The sequence below is a fragment of the Amphiprion ocellaris genome, chromosome 20 (genome assembly GCF_022539595.1).
Source record: "Amphiprion ocellaris isolate individual 3 ecotype Okinawa chromosome 20, ASM2253959v1, whole genome shotgun sequence".
NCBI classification, from domain to species: Eukaryota; Metazoa; Chordata; class Actinopteri; family Pomacentridae; genus Amphiprion; species Amphiprion ocellaris.
Genome location: NC_072785.1, coordinates 24,456,295 through 24,476,975, shown reverse-complemented (window position 1 = coordinate 24,476,975; position 20,681 = coordinate 24,456,295). Strand labels below are relative to the sequence as shown.

Sequence of the window (20,681 nt, the reverse complement as noted above, 5' to 3'; positions counted from 1 at the left end):
CAGTTGGCTATTAATCACAATCCAGGGAGGTCGTTATTACTTATTGCTGCACCAAAACGGGGCTCCTTGTGGCTCTAATTTTGGCTACCTCTGTATTTTTATCCAACAGAGGCTGCAAGGTCTCTGGGAAACTTGTTTTGTTGTCCCAAGAGGGAGTTTTGGTTTGTTCTAATTTTGGAGCAAACAACCGTCGCATCTGCCACACAGTTCACGGAAAAGACATCCTGTTTTCCTCATTCTTGTTTTTTCGGCGGTTTCTCCGCGTCTGCAGCGTCGTGAGAGTGAATGAGCGGTGGCGTGGCTGTGGTTTCACTGTGGACCCGAAGGGCCTCTCGCGGCCCCGTCCCACCCTTCTCCTGAATAACAGGCTTTCTCCTCCACCCCACCCACGAGTCACGTCATCCAACACCGCTGCTGCAGCAACAGGCGAGCTGGAGAGCAGAAGGACGTGTGGGTCAATAAACACCAGATGTTGTGATGGTTTGGGGGGGGATTTTCGATTCAGGGGTTTGGCCTTTGGAATAACTTTAGCTCATCTTTTGTGTCAAGGTTTACAGAGAGGAGGGAGTGTTTTCTGCTTCGTGTTAGAAAAGGGTGGAATTCAGCCTTTCCCAGGCAAAAGGTTCCATTTGTGCTCTCTTGTGAGGGTTTGATCTGCTGCCTCTGAAAGCTGAGATGAAGTCATCACCCCGTGTCATGTGGTGTTGGATCTTCGGCCAGCCTCTGGCTCCCCAGTTCTCTGGTCGATGCTGAGGAATAGTTGGACAGCAGCTTCTTGCTGATGGTGTGTTTTCGATGTGTGTGGCCTGAACAGTTGTCCAGCAACTTTAAATGGACTGATCGTGTGCACTACATGAAACTAGAAACTTTTCTAAAGTGGTTTCTAGCTACCTTTTAATAACCTGCTACTTGACACCCATCTGCTGCTGTGAGTTGGTCTTTAGTTACCACCAGCAGGGAGGCTGTTGATTTATTATGTCTGGTCCTGGTTTTTACATTAGTTTTGCCCATTTCATATCATAAATAGCCAAATCCTGAATGCTTACATATGCTAGTGTAATCATCAAAACTAGGGGTCAACTGAGATATTTGTTTCAGGACTGATACAAAAAGCAATTATTAGTAATCATACATACATATACATAGATAACATATATACATTTACAATAAAAATGCTAGTCTTGGTGTCAAAGTTAAGAACATAAACACCATTTAAAAGAGAACAGTCAAACCAATCAAAACCTTTATCATCCATTTACATAGATTACCAGCAGCCAATCTGGTTGAGAATCACTTTAAAACTTGTTTTGTTGAACTTCTGTACATTCATATTTGCAGTGGTGCTGCAGCGTGATGCAGATTTGGAAAAATCTAAACTGCAAGACTCCCATGTTGATGACATTCAAACGTTCACATCACCTGAGAGCAGAAGACTGTTGCATGACTGTGGAGTTAGAAGTATGATAGTTAGAAATACTGTACTTTGACCATAAAGTACTTTGTCACTTGAACTTGAACTGAATGATGTTTGTTTAGTTTGCAGACACACCAAGACAGACTTCAAAGATTTCAGAGCTTCCCAAAATGCCTTTAGTGTCATTGCGAAAGTACAGTGAAATTGGATCGGTTGTAACTTGGAAGTTATGACATGAATGATGAACCGCAAAGCATGTAGAGAATATTTTAGGCCTGATGGTAACAAGAAAAATCCCAACAATGGCAGCGACAAAGTCGTTAAAAAGCTCCACTGATGCCCTTCTCTGTCACTTCATACACAGATGTTTACTGTGTTTTGAAAATCCCATTTTCATACAGATATAAAACCTGAACAATTTCTGAATGCATCTAACCTATCAACATAAAAACTGTCCTAGAACAGAGTTCCCTGTTGGCTTTGAGGTTTAGTCAGTGACCATGAAATGCAGCGTCTCCGGTTTGTGGGTTGGATGTCTTTGTCTTACTCTGTTTCTGCCTCCCTTCATTTCCTGTCTACTGTCTATTAAAGAAAGAGAATTCTTTAAAAAAATGTCCTATAACATATAAATTTACGCCATGCACAGTTAAGACATGTAGCCTGTAAATATAGGCTTTAAAAACCAAACAAAAACAGCCGAGGGTTTAAAAGGTTTAAGATAAAAAAGCATTGCTTGGGAGAATAAAGTTCACAGTAGCCTGTTGGACTCTCAATTTGCCTCATTCACACCTGGCTGCTGCCCAGTTCGACTTCGGTGTTTTACTGGTGGCCTATTGGAGCAGCAGAGCAGCAGTTTGAGGTTAAAGATAAATACTCAGCTTGAGGGATGGAAGAGAACTTCTCCTGCAGTTTCCCACCCAGAGTTTTTCTGCCAGTCCAGGGATTTCAGCAGGAAATCTTGCTGCCTCTGCCCACAGAAATGTTCTTTTATAGGAAAGCTGCTTTCAGAGAACTGTCAGTTGGATTTTATGAACTCATTTCCCTACAAAACAGAGTTAAATTTCTACAATGTGCCATCCTACCTTATACATAAGCTTTAAATGTACTTGGATTCAGCTGCTTTCTTTAAAAAGTGTCTGGATAAATACAGTGAAGCTCGGCCCTGTAGTCAGAAATGTGCGGCTCTTTGCATTTTTCGGAGGTTTTAAACCCACTCGTCGCCTCTGAAAGTCCAAACCCTTGCAGAAATGTTTATAGGTCTGAATTGAAAACAACCCCGCTGACACCAAAGACAGCTGTTATTGGGTCGAGGCTTTGCCAAAAGGCGCGGGAGAAAGCACAAACCCACCATTTTAGTTTTTTCCGTGCATCCAGCCAACATGTCCTCTCCCTGGAAAATCATCAAAACTGCTCAAAAATGCTCAGTTCTAATGTGGAAATGAAGAACAGATACACAAACGGTCTGCTACTTTGTGTTCGGCTGCAGCATAGTTTTCAGGAACAGATTTTGTTCTTATGCCGATGTTTGCCTTCAGGCCTTCCTGGCGCTTACTCATTAAATCATCAAATCCACATTCCAGTTTCATAATCCTTGTATTATTATGAACTGCTGTAAATCACAGAGTCCTATAATCAACATTTTTTTTTCCTCCTCCTTCCACGTTCTCAGGGGAAGAAGTTCGAGATCCTCCCTGACGGTTTGCCCTCAGCCCGTAAGCTCATCTACTACACCGGTTGTCCGATGCGATCTCGCCACCTCCTGCAGCTGCTCAGCAACAGCCACCGGCTCTACATGAACCTGCAGCCTGTCCTCAAACAGGTCCGACGACTGGAGGAAAACGAAGGTATGTTCCCGCAGTTTTACTTGATTATGTAATTGCGGAGTATGTGCCAGAACACCATAGCATAAAGGTTATAAATCTTCAAAATCCCCCAAGTTTTTTACCTTGTTAAATGTCCGTATGGTGTTTATTTTTATATATCACTGGAGACATATAATAATCGAAACAGGCAATTCACCCCACATTGGCACATTTTATCCTTGAAACTGCAGTGCACTGATGATGGTTTAAAAAATTTGGGAACAAACTTAACAAACCAGTAGTATAAACTTGGAAAATTGAGTTTTCTGCATCGTTATTCTGCTTCAGAATGGCTGAATTACTCCAATATTACAACTATTCATTGTGTAGAGTGTAGAGAAGATTTATAGTATTTGAGCAAAATCGGTGAGCTGGTGTGCTCGAGCTGCAACGAGTGGACAGCGAGGAAGGGACGTCGTAGATCCAAACTTTTTTCAGAGAAAATAACACAGTAGAGTGACATCTGAGTCTTTTAAAGCAGGAAGAGGTTATTTTCATGGAAAAAATCATAAATATCTAACTTTATCTTAATATGGAGATGAGTTTTTTGGGATTTTAGAGATTTAATTGAAGTTAAATACAACAGAAAACACTCAATTTCAGCAGCTGCTTTGCCAGAAATACAATAAAAGGATGTAGCAATAACCTCCTGAAGTCTGTTGTTGCCTGGAACACTTAACCCCTTTTTTTTAAGATCACTTTGGTTTTTGCACTTTGCACTTTTGCAATTAAACAAAAACTGTTATTCGTCAACTTTAGAGCTGCACTTCAGTGAATTTGGTCGCTATTTTAGAGCCACGTTTCTATTCTTTCCATGAAGAATAGAAAGCTTATTGGATGCAGACTGTATCATTATATTTAATGAACAGTTTTAAGATTGGAGTCCCTATTCTCATCTAACTATACACCAGAAATAGTTCTTTACCAAAATGTTGAACTTTTGCTTTAAACGTTGCAACTTAAAGACAGTGTTTACGTTTTGCCACAAAGAAATAACATTTTGAGCAACAGTGGATCCAGTTTGTTGAATATTAAAAAACAAAAAATAGGAATTTTTGTTTAATACAAGATAGTGCAAACAGCCATGTAAAAGTCAAATTCAGGGAAAATATAAATTTATTCCTCGAGCACATGCAAACAAACACACTAAGGTGTATCGACTCTAGATCTTCATCAAGGTCTGACAAAGACCTAGAAGGAATGTCCTTTGCCTGCACTCGAAGAATAAATGGTTATTGTTGTTTTTTCACCTGAACTTGGAGTTTTTCCAGGTTGTCTACGCTGCATTGTATTAACCAAGACTTGTTGGATTGTATCTTTGTATTTCTACCTGCCACATCATGTAGCACCTGCCATGTCAGCCCTGAGAGCCGTGCAGCGCTTCCTTCCTCCTTTGTAACCTGTTAAATATTAAAGTTTGCCTCTATTTATGTGACTCCAGAGAAGAAGCAGTACCGGGAGTCGTACATCAGCGATGCTCTCGAACTTGACATGGACCATCTGGACAAACGTTCTCGAGCCAGCGGCAGCAGCGCAGGCAGCGTGTCTCATCACAAGCGTCTGTCTCGCCACTCCACGACCAGCCACGGCAGCTCGCACACATCAGGCATCGAGACGGACAGCTTCAGGGCCCCCGGTCAGGCCCCGCACAGGCCTCTACGAACCTGCAGCTCGTCCACAACCAGCCACGGGAGCTCGCACACCTCCGGCATCGAGAGCAGCGGCAAGGAACGGATCCTAGATGATGATGGTGAGAGAACATTTACCGTACATACGTTTAACTAAAATCTAACAGGGTTGTTCCATCTCAAATCATCAGGGCTCTTCTTCTGATTTGCTTAAAACCGTTTTATCATAAACTGTTGATGATTTAAATGATATCTGTGAAATTTTAGCTTGATTTACTAAATACTGCCTTTTGCTGCTTTTTAAAGTAGTAATTTAAATCATTTTGACTTGTTCTCTCACACATTAAAATTTGAGGCTATGTTCGAATGACAATATCTTAGCAGCCTTTAAAGACAAAAACACATCCTAGATGATGACAGTGGGACATGCTGACATGCATGTAAAAACAAAGTCTCTCAGGGTTATTCCATCTCAAATTGTCAGAGGCCTTCTGCTCCACCACCTTCAATTTGCTTGAAACTTTTTTATTTTCCAAAATGCTCTCTGGAATAAAAACTTAAATGACCATTATTTGAAAAAAATTAATCAAAAATTTCAGCATGTTGTTGAAATTGGAGACTGTGTTTTACTGACAATATCTTAGGAATGATTAAAGACAAAAGCCTGAAGGTTTTGCTGTTATTTCTTATTATGTCTTTGATTCATCATATGCATGAAACATAACATTAACAACAAAACTAATTAGATTATTTGAGATGGAACAAACCATCAAGACATTTGTTTGGGAAACAACAGCATATCTGATGAGCAGAAATATAAATTCAGTCAGTAATATTATCAGTCATTTTTGATTCAGTGATTTTAGATTTCAAGTAACATTTCTTAGAGCAATATAACAGCAAAATTTAAGCTGTAAAACTTACCTAATTAACATCAATAGCAAACACAACATGTAATTAAAGAAAGAAGTTGTCGTCAGCAGATAATACTGAACACTGATGGCTTGTGAAGGGATTTCTAGGCTTTGATTCTGCACCGACAGACCTGCAGATACAATGATGAGACACTAGAATGGTGCAGATTCCCAGCTACAGGTCCAAGTTATGTTTGGTATTATGTTTTAAGTTGTAATAATTCACATAACATTCGTCCCTGCAGAGATTGAGATGCTGGTGGACGACCCCAAAGACTACGAGGAGCTCCATGAGATGGCTCTGGATCAGGAGCTATGCATCCACATCACAGAGGACATGCTGACCATGTCGCCTGATCAGACCAACGGATACTCAGGTAGAGTTTCTCAATGTTTTTAACTTGTTAAGTACATGTGAAAAGCAACAAACAACCCTAAAGTAAAACCCAGAGTTGTGAATTTTTGCCACCTGCTCCCTGTGAGCTGATAGAGGCTGCGACATTCTATATCTAAAACTATCTCTTGTTTTTCCCTCTAGGTCTGATAGTAAAAGATGTCAGCTCGTCCACTTCCAGCTCCTCGGAGACCGTCGTCAAGATGAGAGGACAGAGCATCGAGTCTCTGCCGCAGGTAATTAATGTTTAATTCATCAGCAGCGCCCAGATACAGCAAATACTGTCGCCCCAAAGCACTTAGATGAAGAAATGCATTAAGAGAAACACAAAATCTTGCGATAAAAGTTATAAAAGTTTAACATTTCAGGGCCCATTTTGCTATTTTTCATCTAATGTTCCATGACAGTGACTCCTCTTCAGCTCAGTTGAGCTTAAAACTATCAGTGACAGTCTGTCAGAAGACTTTTGTTTCTTTCCATTGTGTGCTAATGTGCCATAGTTTTTATGGGCGAAATAAAAACAAGAAAAACAAGATTCTCCAGCAACCGCTGTTCTCTAGTTCTTTGTAAATGGGTGTTTAGTAGTGAGACGCTGCTTCCTGTTCAGCATCTTATCTGTGTTGCAAATAATTCTGATAATAAGTGCTGGGATGGTGGTGTTTTTGTCTGCAATGTTGCATTGGTAGAAGACACTCATTAGTGTTGAGCTCGCACGAGAAAAACATTTTGCTCAACTTAAACACAAGGTGGGTTCTAATACCACTTCCATATTATATGGTAATCCAGAAATATGCAGTATGCAAAATATACCAAGTTTTACTACTCTGACATACAGGAAGTAAAACGAAAACAATCTGAAATGCAGCCAGAGTTCATCATAAACGTAAATTACATCAACTGACCAAAAAGCAACTTTTCAACAAACTTTAACACTGGTGTCAAACATGCGGCCCACGGGCCAAAACTGGCCCTCCAGAGGGTCCAGTCCAGTACTCAAAGTGTGTAAATTACAGACAAGACATTAACTGCAGGTTGTGAATTTGTTAAACTATGAATTTAAAATAATTTCTAGACCATTACAAGTTGTTTTGATCATTAAGTAAAATACTAGATTTCTCATTGTTCTTTTTTCATTTTTGTAATATTTTGTCTTGTTTTTGTTGTTAATGTCTTTTTTTGTCTGACTTCTGTCATTTGTCTCATGTTTTTGTCATTTTGTTTCTCATTTTGTGTTTTTTGTCTCGCTTGTGTTTGTCTACTTTTTGTCGTTTTGTTCCTTTTGTCATATTTTGTCATTTTGTCTCATTTGTGTCAATTTTTTGTCACTTTGTAAATTTTGTCTATTTTGTCTCTTGTATTTGATTAGTTTCGTGTTGTTTATCAAATTTTTTTGTCATTTTACGTCTCATTTTTGTAATAATTTGTCTTGTTTTTGTTGTTTTTTGTCTGACTTTTGCCGTTTTGATCATAAAGTAAAATACTATATCGTTCAGTTCCAGATACCTGTGACTAAATGTTTTGATCCTTTGTAGATAAGCTGTGATCTGTAAGTTGTAATGTGTAAATGATAAACTGAGGCATAATGTTGCTGAAATTGAACGTATTTTTCTTGAGAAATTTCACATTGTTCACAATATTTTTGCAAAAAGATAATTCCTTAAATGTGAACATTTTCAGAACATGCTTTTCTGCACTAAACAAAGGAAGATTTTGGAGTTGTGGTTATTTTATAGGTTATTGTATAGTGATTTTACTGGTGCAGCCCACTGGAGATCAAAATAGGCCGAATGTGGCCCCTGGACTAGAATGACTTTGACTCCCATGCATTAACGCCATGGACTGATAATAAAATAACCGCATTAAACTTTCCTAACTTTCCCTGATATGTTGGATTGGCTGCAGCTTTCTTCTTAGCATTTGATTTGTTGCTTTCTACCCGCAGACGTCAGTGTGCAGGAAGCCTCAGTCTTCTACCGACCGCCACAGCCAGTCCCTGGACGATATCCGGCTCTACCAGAAGGACTGCCTGCAGTGGGCGGAGCTCTGCCAGGACACCGCCCACAGCTACACCTTCGGCTGCGCTCAGGAGCTGAGCGACGGCGGCGGCTACCAGGGCCTGGCCGACCAGCGCGCCGGCATGCTGGGCGACCAGCACTCGTTTCACATCAAGAGAACCAACAAGTACTTCTCCCTGGACCTGACCAGCGACGAGGTGCCCGAGTTCGTGGTGTGACGGAGGCAGAAACGACCTCAGGGTGACAGATTCGCCGCTCCGTGTCAGACGTGGAGGAAAGTTTCGGGCCTCGGGGAACGAGACGAGGGAGGAAAGGTTGAGAATAAAGAGGCAACAAGTTGGCTGTTCCTTCACTTGAGACACATAACACATAATAACCGAACACACAAGAAGGAACACTGGGCTCAGATGGAACCTGTGTCTTTTAAATGCAACCCAAACTGTGTCAAAGGAAACTAAAGGGATTATGTCACCTTCTTTAAAAAGAAAAAGAAAACTCATTCAAATCTGTCTCCTCCAGACTGTTTGCCTGCATACAAAGTCACACAAAGACCGTTTGTACACGTCGACTCACAGCAGACAGACTCATGCACAGACATGACGAGCAAATCAAAGCTTCTCCACAGACGACGCGAAGGACAGATTCACTCTGAGCTAAAAACCAAAGACAAGAGATGGAAATAAATATCTGTTTCTGCGTCCAGCTTCACAACGCAGGGAGGGAAGATGGACCCACAGTCCTCTGGGATGCAGCGGCCGTGACTCTCTTCTTTTACACCACTTTGTTTTACCTCAACAGGAAGTGCAGCGTGCCAACCCCCCCTCTCAGACTGGACTCTGAGTCATGTGAACACAGCCGATGTGCCTTCATCACACTGTGCAGGTGTCTCCTCGCCTTGACAATCACACACACCTTCACCTTAGGCAGTTTTTAAGACCCAAGCCATCAGAACTCAAGGCTCTGCTTTAGTTTTTAACATTGCACGCACACTTCTGCAGCAGGTCGAGCTCGTTATTCAGCATTTAAATATCAAAAAGATCTGGATGTTACTCTTTTTTAATGTCCTGTGAAACCTCAGCGTCAGTTTCCTGAGGGGAATTAGGTCGAGTAAGTCTCTGCGTGTCCTGACTTGTGTCGAGTTCGTGGCCACAAAAGTTTCCCTGTAATCTAAACTCAAAATGGAGCCTGATTGGCTGTCAGCCAAAATAAACCGCACATGTTGATGCATACATGTACACCTTCCCTTAGCTCGTCTTCTGTTTATCTCTTGTTTTAAACTGGAATTTGTTACATTTTTTTTTTTATTTCTCAGCTTCTCGTCTTACCCTGACTCTCTTCAGACGTTGTCTTTTTGTATATGAACAGTTAATCTGTGTGAGGTTGATTTAATTCAGTATTATGAGCAAATGTAGGCGACAGTATTAAGGACGTGTGGCTCTAAACAAGAAAGACTGGTTTTGTTGTTCTAATCTCAGTAAATTTCAGGAGAACTGAGCTGACAGGATTTTGAAAGGCTACAAGAGATAGACAAAGGTCGAGACAAAGGAGGTTTTATTATAAAGTTTTGTCTGTTTTATATCAATAATGTCAGATTTTTTTAAAAAGATCATTGTAACTTCTTGCTCTAAGATTGATGTAAAAGAGTTTTATTTGTTTAATCATGACCACAGAATTGCAAGCAGTTGAAATATTTAAGTTATTGTTAAACATGAATTGAAAAAGGCTGTTTGATGATTTAGAGGAACATGAGAAGATCTAAACCATCTACTAAAGACACAGCTACAGCTCAGTTTAGCATTAAGACTGGAAACAGTGGGTCTGGCTTTGACATCTGCACACCATCCCCTGCAGCTCGCTAATTAACATTTAAACGCTTTTTCATCTCGTTCATTTCATCCGTGCACAACCTGAAGTGTAGGAAATGTTCCATGGGGTTGTTAGGATTTAGCACATAAAACCTCCTCACTCATCTGAAGGTGTCTCCTGATGGATGCTGGGATAGTCAGAGATCTCCACAGCTCTTCTGCTTAGTGACTTAACTGAAGAAAGCGTCTTTGTTTTTCACCCCTGTAAGACAGTCTCTGCCGGAGAGGTGCATCTTTACATGTGAGGATGTCGTCTCTGGGAGATTATTGATCCCAGACTTGTCGTCCTCACTTTAGCCTCGACCAATCGCCATGTGATGCCATGAATTAGTAAAACCATTGACAGGACAGATTAAACTCTGTTAGACGTGCTGTGAAATGTACGAAGTACGGCGTTTAGATGATGAAACCGAGCTCATGTGAGTCAAACAAAAGCAGTGTTTCATGATCAATGGGACAGTTTATACAACCTCTTAAAGTTCAGTCTGCTCGAATTATGTAAAATGGAATTGTAGCCTTTATTCTATTATTTATTGGCCACTTTCCTCTGACTTTTACCCCAACATTTACTATTTCATGTGTTGTTTAAATGCCATAAATGACATGCAAAATGTGCCCAAAGTGGCGTGTTATTTATATGGAAAATCCCACATTATCATGCTAAAATATCCTAAATTGTAGCCTTTGTGATTAGCTTGTCGCAACGCTACAAATTACGATTTAAAATTGATTAATTGTGCAGCGTGAATCTCTATTAGGACATTTTGTTATTCAGGTAAAGCTTAGTGGAGACAGTCCACTAGCCGTTATCTTGTTTAGCTCGCTGGTTGACGCGATTCACGGTCGCCAAATTCAAGAAAAATGTAGGATTTTTCTCTGTATATAATGTTGTAAAATCTTGACGTTAACTATGTGAAAGTGAAAGTTGTGGATTACTTCGGTTTAAAAACACGATGTCATTGAATCAGCATGGTGTGGCTACAGACAAAAGCTGTTAAAGTTAGTAAAACTGAGGCACTGCTTCTCCTTTAATACACCACATTATAAAGATATAAATCTCTTTAGTAAATAACATGTTAATTCATGAGGCGTTCTGGTTGGTGGGTTTTGCTACGCTAGCTGTTTCCCTTTGTTTCCAGTCATTATGCTAAGCTACGCTAACCAACAAACGTATGTTACAGACATGAGAGAGCGATTGGTCTTCTCATCTAACTCCCAGCAAGACAGCAAACATTTTTTAAAAACTTTCCCTCTATATGTTCACTCATCACCTGCAGATGTCGTAATTTTAAGAAGCGTTTTGATTGGCTGATATCTCCAGCCGTCAGTCAGCAGAGTTAGCTGTGTGTTGTGTCATTTTATGTGTACAGCCCACTCATTCATAATGATTTCAGATCCTTTTTCTTTCAGCTTTAAGTGCGTGTTCAAACTGGCGATACAGCATCAGAACGAGTTTTTTTTTTTTTTTAAACAACATCTTTGTGTAATACAGAACAAATACATGAATTTGATATTGCTGTGTAATTAAAAGCAACTTCTATCTTTCTTACAGTTTGTTTCCTTCACTGTTATTGTAATTAATCATTAATGGAAAGTGTCTGAAGTCGTATTTTGATGGACAGCGATGTTTCTTCTATTAAAGCAGCATGTGTTTAAGGTACATAGCCATACAGTCATAACCCATGTCCTTAAAGTGTTTATGATTTGTTCTAACTTCCTCCTCTGGCTTCAGTATATGGTCAAACTTACACCTTTGTAAGAGTCTGTATGTCTGTGTCCATAATCCTTTCTGTGAAAGGATCCCCCTGCTGGAAAAAAAAAACAGTTTTTTTGTCACCCTGTTGTTACAAAAATGTTTCAAAAAAGAGAAAAAAAAATGATTTGTTATAATGAAGTCTGGTCTGTGCCTTCTTGGTACTAATGCCCTCAATATCAAATAAATAGGTACATTTATCTACCAAACTTCTGCTGCTGTCTGGTCATTTCAAGATTATTTCAATTTTCGATTTGTCTGTTGTTTATTGTCTTGATTAATTTATGAGATGTTTGGTCTATGAAATGTCAGAAAATAGTAAAATATTGATCAGTTTTTTTTGTCTACAACCTCAAAAACATTCAGTTTACTGTCACAAAGGAGGGAAGAACCCAGAAAACGTTCACATTTAATAACGTTTTTGTTTAAAAAGTCACCTAAATTGATTATTTCATTGTCAAAATGTTTGGCAATTCATTCAGTTGATTTTTCAAATAATTATTTCAGCCCTTCCTCTTCTTATATTACCAATATCTCTATTATCAATGTACGATTTAAACAATGTATATTACACACAAACAACTCACTAAAACTACTATTAAAATACAGAAAATCAGAAAATTATCACAAAGTTTGTCCTTGTGAAGCTACAGTGTGATGTGTGAAGTGTTTCCTTGGTTCTTGCTGCCCTCTGCTGTACGTTTACTGTCATGTTATTATCACTGTGGCCTGAAGGGGGCGACGTTGTCTGACACATGAGCGCAGAGTCTCAGTCTTTTGACACTACTGGTCAAAAAGTTTTAAAACACCGCATTTTTTCCTATTTGTTTTAATTGGAAATGAGCATGTTTCTGTCTCAGTGTACTCTGAAATGAAAGCACAGAACAAATAAATGAAGGTAAAAGCTAACATGTACTCTAAACCTTTGACTCATCAAAGTACCACCTTTGGCAGATATAACAGCTGAACACACTCGTGGCATTATTTCCACAATGGAAGTCAAATATTCTTCAGAAAGTTCTTCCCAGTTTTGTTGCAGAAGTTCCCATAAATGTGTTTTTGCCACATTTTAGCTTGTTTTATACACATTTTCAATAATTTTGGAGAGGTTCTTGTGTCATTTCGGTCACATTTTAAGTTGTATTGAATGATTTCTAGTAATTTTGGACAGGTTTTGTCATTTTGGCCACGTTTTAGGTTGTTTTCCACACATTTTGTGTTATTCTGGCTGCAATTCCTTTTGTTTTTGGTGGATTTAAAGTCATTTTGGTCAAATTTTGAGTCATTTTAAGTCATTTTGACAAATGTAAGTAATTATAAAAGGTTTTAAGCTGTTTTAGAAAGATCTGAAATCATTTCAATTAATTTTGGACAACTTCAGTCATTTTTAGCCACATTTTAGGTTGTTGTAGACAGATTTTGTGTTATTCTGGCTACAATTCAAGTTGTTTTGGGCAGATTTTCAAGATGAAACTGAGACTTCTTACTACAGCCACTATTAAGCTGTGCTTGAAGCTGCTGACTCTCAGAAACTTGTCTTCTGATTCTGTTGTGGCTTTGAGTCTTCCAGTTCTCTTCCTGTCAGAGTTTCCTCCAGTTTCTGAATGTCTTTTGATGGTGAAGAAAACTATTTACTGACACCTTGACTTTCTTCACAGTTTCTCCTACATTTTAAGTGTTATGATGGTTGTTTATTGCCTTTTCCTCTCTATTTTTATAGCAACACACTACTTTCTGCAGTGCAATGCTGTTCTAATAATGCTCTGGAGGGTCTGGTGCCACACTGTGTTCCAACACTACTTTATGCAAACAGAGGGGGTTGGAAGTAATCAAGAAAAGTTGGGACACCTGTGGGATTTAGTAGCACCAACTTTCAAGGCTTGATCAACCCCCATTGCTGCAGAACAGCTTTAAGTTGTTAACCCATTTCTTGTTCCCTGAAAAAGGACTTTTTTGGGTACCTGGAAAAATTGGAGCATTCTAAAACTTTTGACTGCTAGCGTAGGTAAGTAAAGAATCTGTTTGGATGGGTTTTTTTGAGTTGCAGTGAGTATTATTTAGGTTTAACTGTGGATTTGTTCAAAGCTAAGTTAGGAATGAAACTTGGAAACAAGTGGTTCAAACTACTCAACCCAGCCAGACTGAGCCAGAACCTGCAGCTGAAACGAAGGAACTTAAGGCTGAATGGAAACATTTCAACTAGGCGGGTGTTTAGAGCAGCACAATTACATTTTAAGACGAAAGAACCTTACATGTAAATACCTGATATAATTGACAGTGTAAAGAGGAGCTCATGAGCTTTATCTGCAGTTGAAAAAGCAGAACTTTAGCAACCATTTCAGGTTTTTAATCAATTCAGCGGTACATTTAAAAGCTTATTATCATCTGTTCATGACCTCTTATATATTTCCAGATGGCAGTCCTGTCTGCAGAAACAAATGATGAGAGTCAGTGACCAAAAATTACTTTTTAGCCAACAGTGGTTTGAAAAACAAAACAAAACCAAACCAAAAAAATTGCCTGAATATTGTTGCTCTACCAGTGCTGCTGAGAGACGCCATTAGATTATTAATGATAAAAATTCAGATGTATTGATGCTGTGTTTCAGCTTATTGTATTACTGAATATTACTAAATGAGGAGGTTTATCTAATGGACAGAAAGAAACTAAACCACTAAGTTCCTACTGCTATAGTTAGCTGAAAGTAGGCTAACGGTTAAACAAGTAAAATAATTAGCTAAAAGTAGGCTAATCAAATTAAACATTAAAACAATTAAACAACCAAAACAGCTAACTAAAGGTATTAAACTACTTTAAAATGAAATTAAAAAGAACAAAAACTGCAACCTGTGTCCTCGAAATGGGTTTAAATACATAGAATCAGATCACTTTTTATTATTAGTAGTAGTAGTTGTAGTAGTGGTAATTCTATCACATGTAGAGAAAAATTTAGAACAAAAAATGTGACTTAACTACTTTATCTCATTATATTGTGCACTTTAAATAAATGTATAGAATCAGATGACTTTATTATTATTATTATTATTATTATTATTATTATTATTATTAGTTTTATTATATGTTGATGAAAATAAAGGACAAAAAATGATTAACTTTATTTTATTACACTTAAGATCTTATTGGTAATTTCTAATTCGGCATTTGTTTTATTATGAAGCACCTTGTAATTTTGTTTTTGAAAGTTGCTATACAAATGCAGCTATGATTTTTTTGAAATTACTATTATTAATAGGTTTTATACTATAGTTTGGCAACAAAAGTAATTCCTTACTAAATACTTACTTATAAAAATTCTATTAAATAGTAGATAAATTATGAATATTTTAGACGTTTTTGTTTGGAGTGTTTATTACACTTATTGTGCATTTCTCATTTTAGATTTTTCTTACAGTTTGTTTTACTTACGCATATTTTTATTTATGGTGATGGTAACTCTTTCTGCTATAACAACCAAATTTCCCCTCAAGGATTAAAAAATAATTCTATTCTATTCTATTCTATTCTAAATAATTAAAACAAAATGAAGTTTTTTTAAACAAACAATTTTGAACAGTCTTATATCCAATGATTATCCAAAGGAGGCGTGCAGTTTGTAATTTTTTTAGTGCTGTTATTTCATTATCAGTGTTTCTATGCAGTTTGCTGGTCAACCTGAATATTTTTTTTCTACACTGTTTCTACAGCTCTCTGAAGAAGGCCCTTAGATGTGCTTGAAAGCCTTGAAAACCAAGTAAGAGACACTTGAGTTATGTATTTTTTTTTTTTTTTTTGCATTGGTGCAGACATCACTGATATAATTTAAGAGAAAACATGGATGCTTTCCTCGGCGAGCTCCACCTCTTTTTCCCTCCCTCTCTCTCTGTCTCTCCTCCACAGCTGTACAGGAAATCAGTCATGCACCATCCACTGCTGTCGCCATGGCAACACAGAGGGGGAAATCCATTCTCCGTCACCGTCACCACCCCCCACCCCTTTCTCCCTCATCCTTTCTTTTGTCTTGTTGAACGAGGTGCAGCTCAGTTTTCGGAGCATTTTCGCGCCTTGTTTTTGGTGAATTTTAGCAGATTTAACGGCGTCGTGTCCCTCTGCTCGCCTCCTCTGTGACGCCCTCCATGCATCGGGACCATTTGAGCCGATTGTTTGAGAGCATTAGGTGACGGCGAGTCTCCAACAGCGGCGGTGACCTCTCCGTAAATCCCATGGGGCATCGGGACAGGACAGGCGGGGCGGCTCCAGCAGCAGCAGCAGCTGCCTGGAGGAGGCAGATGGTCACAAATCAGAAATGAAAATCCAGGCCCTCCTCCCCCTCCACAACGTCTGCAATGATAACCCCACCCTCACACACAGACAAGCACAGGGTTTCTGCAGGGCATTAAAAAGCATTAATAGTCATTAAGTTAATTTTGCGAAAGTTAAGGCCTTAAATGGCATTAAAAATCATTACATTTGATTCTCAGTGGCGTTAAAAATTCTTTCTGCAGTTTTTTGGCAGTTTTTCTGCCAAAAACTGCACGTTTTTAACCCTTGTGTCGTCCTGCGGGTCAAATTGACTCGTTTTAAAGTTTGAAAATGTGGAAAAAAAAATTTTTTTACAGTGAAACTTCTGATGTCGACATTTTCAACATTATTGGGAAATTTTTTTAACATTTTTTGGTGGAAAAAAAATGTTATAAATGCTTCTTTAAGGACATTCACAAAAAAAAATTTGTGAATTTTCTTAAAGAAAATATTAGAACCTTTACTGATATATATATGTAATCACTTTAGATATTTTTAGGATTTTTTAGAAGATTATTACTCATTTTTTGAAAATATTTACAAGAATGTTCTTGCCAAATTTTAGGGCTTTTTTTAAAATAAAACTTTTAAAGGAAACTTTAAAGGAATTATTGGAATTTTCTTCCTGAAGGTTTTGCAAATTTTCAGAAATTTGGAGAATTTTTTTGCTGAATTTTTGGATTTTTTTTAGCAAAAATGGCTAGAAAATGTGGATTTCAGAGAATGACTGCAGCCCGTGGGTGGTCAGGGGTGGTTTCCGGATTCAGAAATAGTGAAATGAGGGGACAGTTTTCATATAAAAATCATCTTTTACAAAAAACAAACCCATGTAATTTGTTGAGTTCGCGGTCGTGGCATTAAAATTTTTACAGTATAGCATTAAAATGGCATTAAAAAGCATTAACTTTGACTGGCTGATTTCTGCAGAAACCCTGAAACGGTGCATGTACAGGAGCGTTCCGACATCCATCACCCGCCTCCTGCTCACCTAAAATGACACCGTCCGGGAGTGAAGGCCTTGCTAAACATGCGCCACAGGATTGCTCTCAGCTTTTAAGGCTACAAAGAAACCCTTGAGGATCACAAAACCACTTTAAATGTTACTTCGTGGTTCCTGAAAAACCAACAGAATGTCAACGTCACACTCAAACACAGCAGAAAAGGCCAGTTTCTGCCTGTGAAGTCTCCACATCTGCCCATGTTCTCATAGAGATGGATTAGCAGCTCTTAGTAAACCAGCCTATTAACCCAAACAGCTGCACCGACATCAAAGGCACAAAAGGTTCAGAGATGATCCGCAGAGCCGATAATAAAACACAGTAATCAGATTACAAATAAACAGATCTCTGGATTTATCTCCACTCTAGTGATGGAGGGAGGAGAGTCACTGTTACTGTCTCTGCTGATGCTCAACAAGGCCACGATGATTCACAACCAGGAGAACTGATGCTATGATTCATGACGCAGGTGGAAAGCAAGTCAATGGATACACAGTTGAAATAGTTGGCTGAAAGTAGGCTAACTGAGAAACAAATGAAATAGTTGACCAAAAGTAGATTAATAAATAAACACTTTAAATAGTTGGCTAAAATAAAGCTAATGGATAAACAACTGAAATGGCTAAAGGCAGGCTAATGGACAAATATTTAATATTGTTAGCTAAAAGAAGGCTAATGGGTAAACAACTGAAATAGTTAAGACCAGCTAATGGATAAACATTTGAAATTGTTAGCTAAAAGTGGGCTAATGGGTAAACAGTTGATGGAAAGTTAATGGATAAATGATAAAACAGCTAAAATTAAACTAATAAATGTATGGTTCAAAGACTTCATTGAGAGTTGACTAACTGAATGGATAGTTGATTTTTTTGTGTTTATCTAGCAAGCAAGCTAATGGATAAATAACTGAAATAGATAAAGGCAGGCAGTTGGCACAGTTTGCTAACAAGTATGCTAACAACTGATATACCTAAAAGTAGGCTAATGGTTAAACAACTGAAATAGATAACTAAAGGTGTGCCAGCTAATAAAGAGTTGAAATAGTTGGCTTAAAGTAGGCTAATGGATAAATAAAAGTTATTTAAAGCTAAAGTAATAGACACATGGTTCAAAGAGTTAGCTATAAGTTGGCTAATTGGATGGATAGTAGAAATTTTTACCTAACAAAATAATGGTTAAAACAACTGAAATTATTAGCTAAAAATAGGCTCATTAGCCTATTTTTAGCTAATAATTTCAGTTGTTTTAACCGGTAGACAGTTGACACTGTTAGCTAACAAGTAGGCTAATGGATAAACAACTTAGGTAGCTAAAGGCAGGTTAATGGATAAACAAATGAAATAGCTAGCTCAAAGTAGGCTAATGGAAATAGTTAGCTAAAATTAATGTTATTGGATAGACAGCTGAAATAGTTAGCTAACAGAAAGCTAATGGATTGAATTTCCCTCAGGATTAATAAAGTATCTATCTATCTATCTATCTATCTATCTATCTATCTATCTATCTATCTATCTATCTATCTATCTATCTATCTATCTATCTATCTATCTATCTATCTATCTATCTATCTATCTATCTATCTATCTAGTGGTTGAAGTTTAAAGTAAGCTAATAGACAAACAACTGAAATAATTTTCTAAAAGTAGGTTTATGGGAAGAGCAACTGAAACAGTTTGCTAAAAGTAGGTTTATAGGAAAAGCAAAGGAAATAGCTAAAAGTAGGCCAATGAAAGGACAGTTGACATAAGTAGCTAAAATCAGGCTAATTGGATTGCCAATTAAAATAGTTAGCTAGGAGTAAGCTATTGGACAACCAGTTGAAAATGTTTAGAAAGGCTAAAGTTGGCTAATGGATAAAACAGTAGAAATGGTCAACTAAAATTTAAAGTGAGCAAAAAATAATTGTTAAAGAGTTGAAAAACCCAAGGTAATGGCTAAACAGTTGAAATAGCTGTCTTATGATAGATGATTTGAGACAAATATTGTTTCGATACGACCAACTGTGATCAACTGTGTCTTTCTGTTTAGTATTCTCTCCTCTCTTAATGATATTGTTTTAAACTGTTTTGTTTCGTACAATCCTTACTGCACTGTAACTCCATTGTGAGGGTCGGGGAGTTGTATGCAGCTGGAACTGATATATATTGATTTCATCGATTTGGTGATTTCCCCAAAGGAACTTAAACAGTAACAGCTGAACTGGTCTGAAATATCTAATCAGTATTAAACTTGTAAAGTACCTATAGATTATTCCTGAGAGCATATTTGGAACATGACAGATGGTGCCAGTGGAGGGGTATTTGAGGTGATGAGCTGATAGGACTGCATGGATACATCAGATAGAACAGACTGGGAACTGCTGGCTTGGCAGACCCAGGAAGGGCTATCCCAGATCACTGTGGTATCCTGGTGACGAGAGGCTTCCTCCGTTGGCCTCCACAGTATCCGTGACTCACCGGCTCTCCATCTTCCTCCTCCTCTCTCTCTCCAGCTCTCCCTGCATGTGAGCTGTGACTGGAAGTTTCACAGAAAATAACATCTGCATGAATGGAGCCGAGGAAAATGTGACTCGCAGAAAACGTGACGTTCAGACGGTGGGAGGAAGATGAATAAGGTTAGCCGAGTTTACCTGCAGGCGAATGACATAACATGCATGAAAGCAGATGTACAGTACGCTCACATAAATGTGAATGCAGAGAAATAAGCTCACTTCAGGAACTAGGAAGCTCTTAAATAGTGCACTTAGTGTCCTCAGAATTTTTCTATAAACACAATAGACAGCCGGGTTTATTGGCTGATGATATTTTCAGAATTTCTATGATGAACAAACTAATAAACTCAGTTACTGGCTTTTAAATTTAACATTTTATAAAGTAAAGTGATGTCACTGTTAGCATCCATGTGCATGGGCTTTCTTAATGCAGCAATCTATATTCACATGGCGGACATCTGCAGCTGAACCATGACTAGTTGCAATTCCAGTTTCAGACATCTGCAGTTAAATTCTCTGTCATAATATTCCTACATTTACCTGTTCGTATATCTTAAACAGGGTTTGAACTGGCCACAATTACGTCGTAGATATCTGAAACTGGAATTCTGCCAAGACTAAATGTGATTACAGATAGCTTCAATTAGAAATTTGACTTGACAGCATTGCAGTAATCTGTAGTTACATCAACAGCAAATACAAGGAGGTGGGTGGCTTGCTTATCAAACATACAGCACCGCTACTGTGAAGACGCTTTTGTAAATTTTGACTAGAACTCTCAAAGGTTCTCAACAAAGTCCTTGTTAATATATTTTTTGTATTTTGTGACATTTTCTCTTCATTTTACCCACCACGGCTACTGCTGTTACTTCTGCCAACTCTGTTTAAATGCTCTGCTAGAATGACATCTAATGGAAAGTGTTGCATGTGTAGTTATATTAACGTTTGGTATATTTACAACTATTATTTCTACTGATCAAAACTGAGTTACACACATCTGTAACTCTCACTTTGACTAGTCAGAGCGACATTTTAGATATCAGGAAGG

General features: G+C 38.2%; 1 protein-coding gene and 1 long non-coding RNA gene across 3 annotated transcripts in view; both read left to right on the top strand.

Annotated features, from left to right (window-relative positions):
- Nucleotides 1–12,054, top strand: part of frmd6 (FERM domain containing 6) — a 34,005-nt gene extending 21,951 nt beyond the window's left edge. Inside the window, exons 10-14 of the mRNA XM_023285517.3 lie at nt 3,084–3,258; nt 4,718–5,026; nt 6,064–6,195; nt 6,357–6,448; nt 8,155–12,054. Coding sequence (XP_023141285.2) covers nt 3,084–3,258; nt 4,718–5,026; nt 6,064–6,195; nt 6,357–6,448; nt 8,155–8,445 — 999 coding nt within the window. The 3' untranslated portion in view covers nt 8,446–12,054. The remainder of the gene's footprint in view (nt 1–3,083; nt 3,259–4,717; nt 5,027–6,063; nt 6,196–6,356; nt 6,449–8,154) is intronic.
- A 1,658-nt stretch (nt 12,055–13,712) lies between these two features.
- On the top strand, nt 13,713–19,762 carry LOC118471307 (uncharacterized). Of its 2 annotated transcripts, none has more exons than XR_008600084.1 (3): nt 13,713–13,850; nt 15,550–15,596; nt 19,634–19,762. It is a non-coding gene; the product is annotated as an uncharacterized LOC118471307 (long non-coding RNA). The 2 variants fall into 2 exon arrangements; XR_004848590.2 differs by lacking the exon at nt 19,634–19,762 and adding an exon at nt 15,743–15,878.
- The last annotated feature ends 919 nt before the right edge of the window (nt 19,763–20,681 follow it).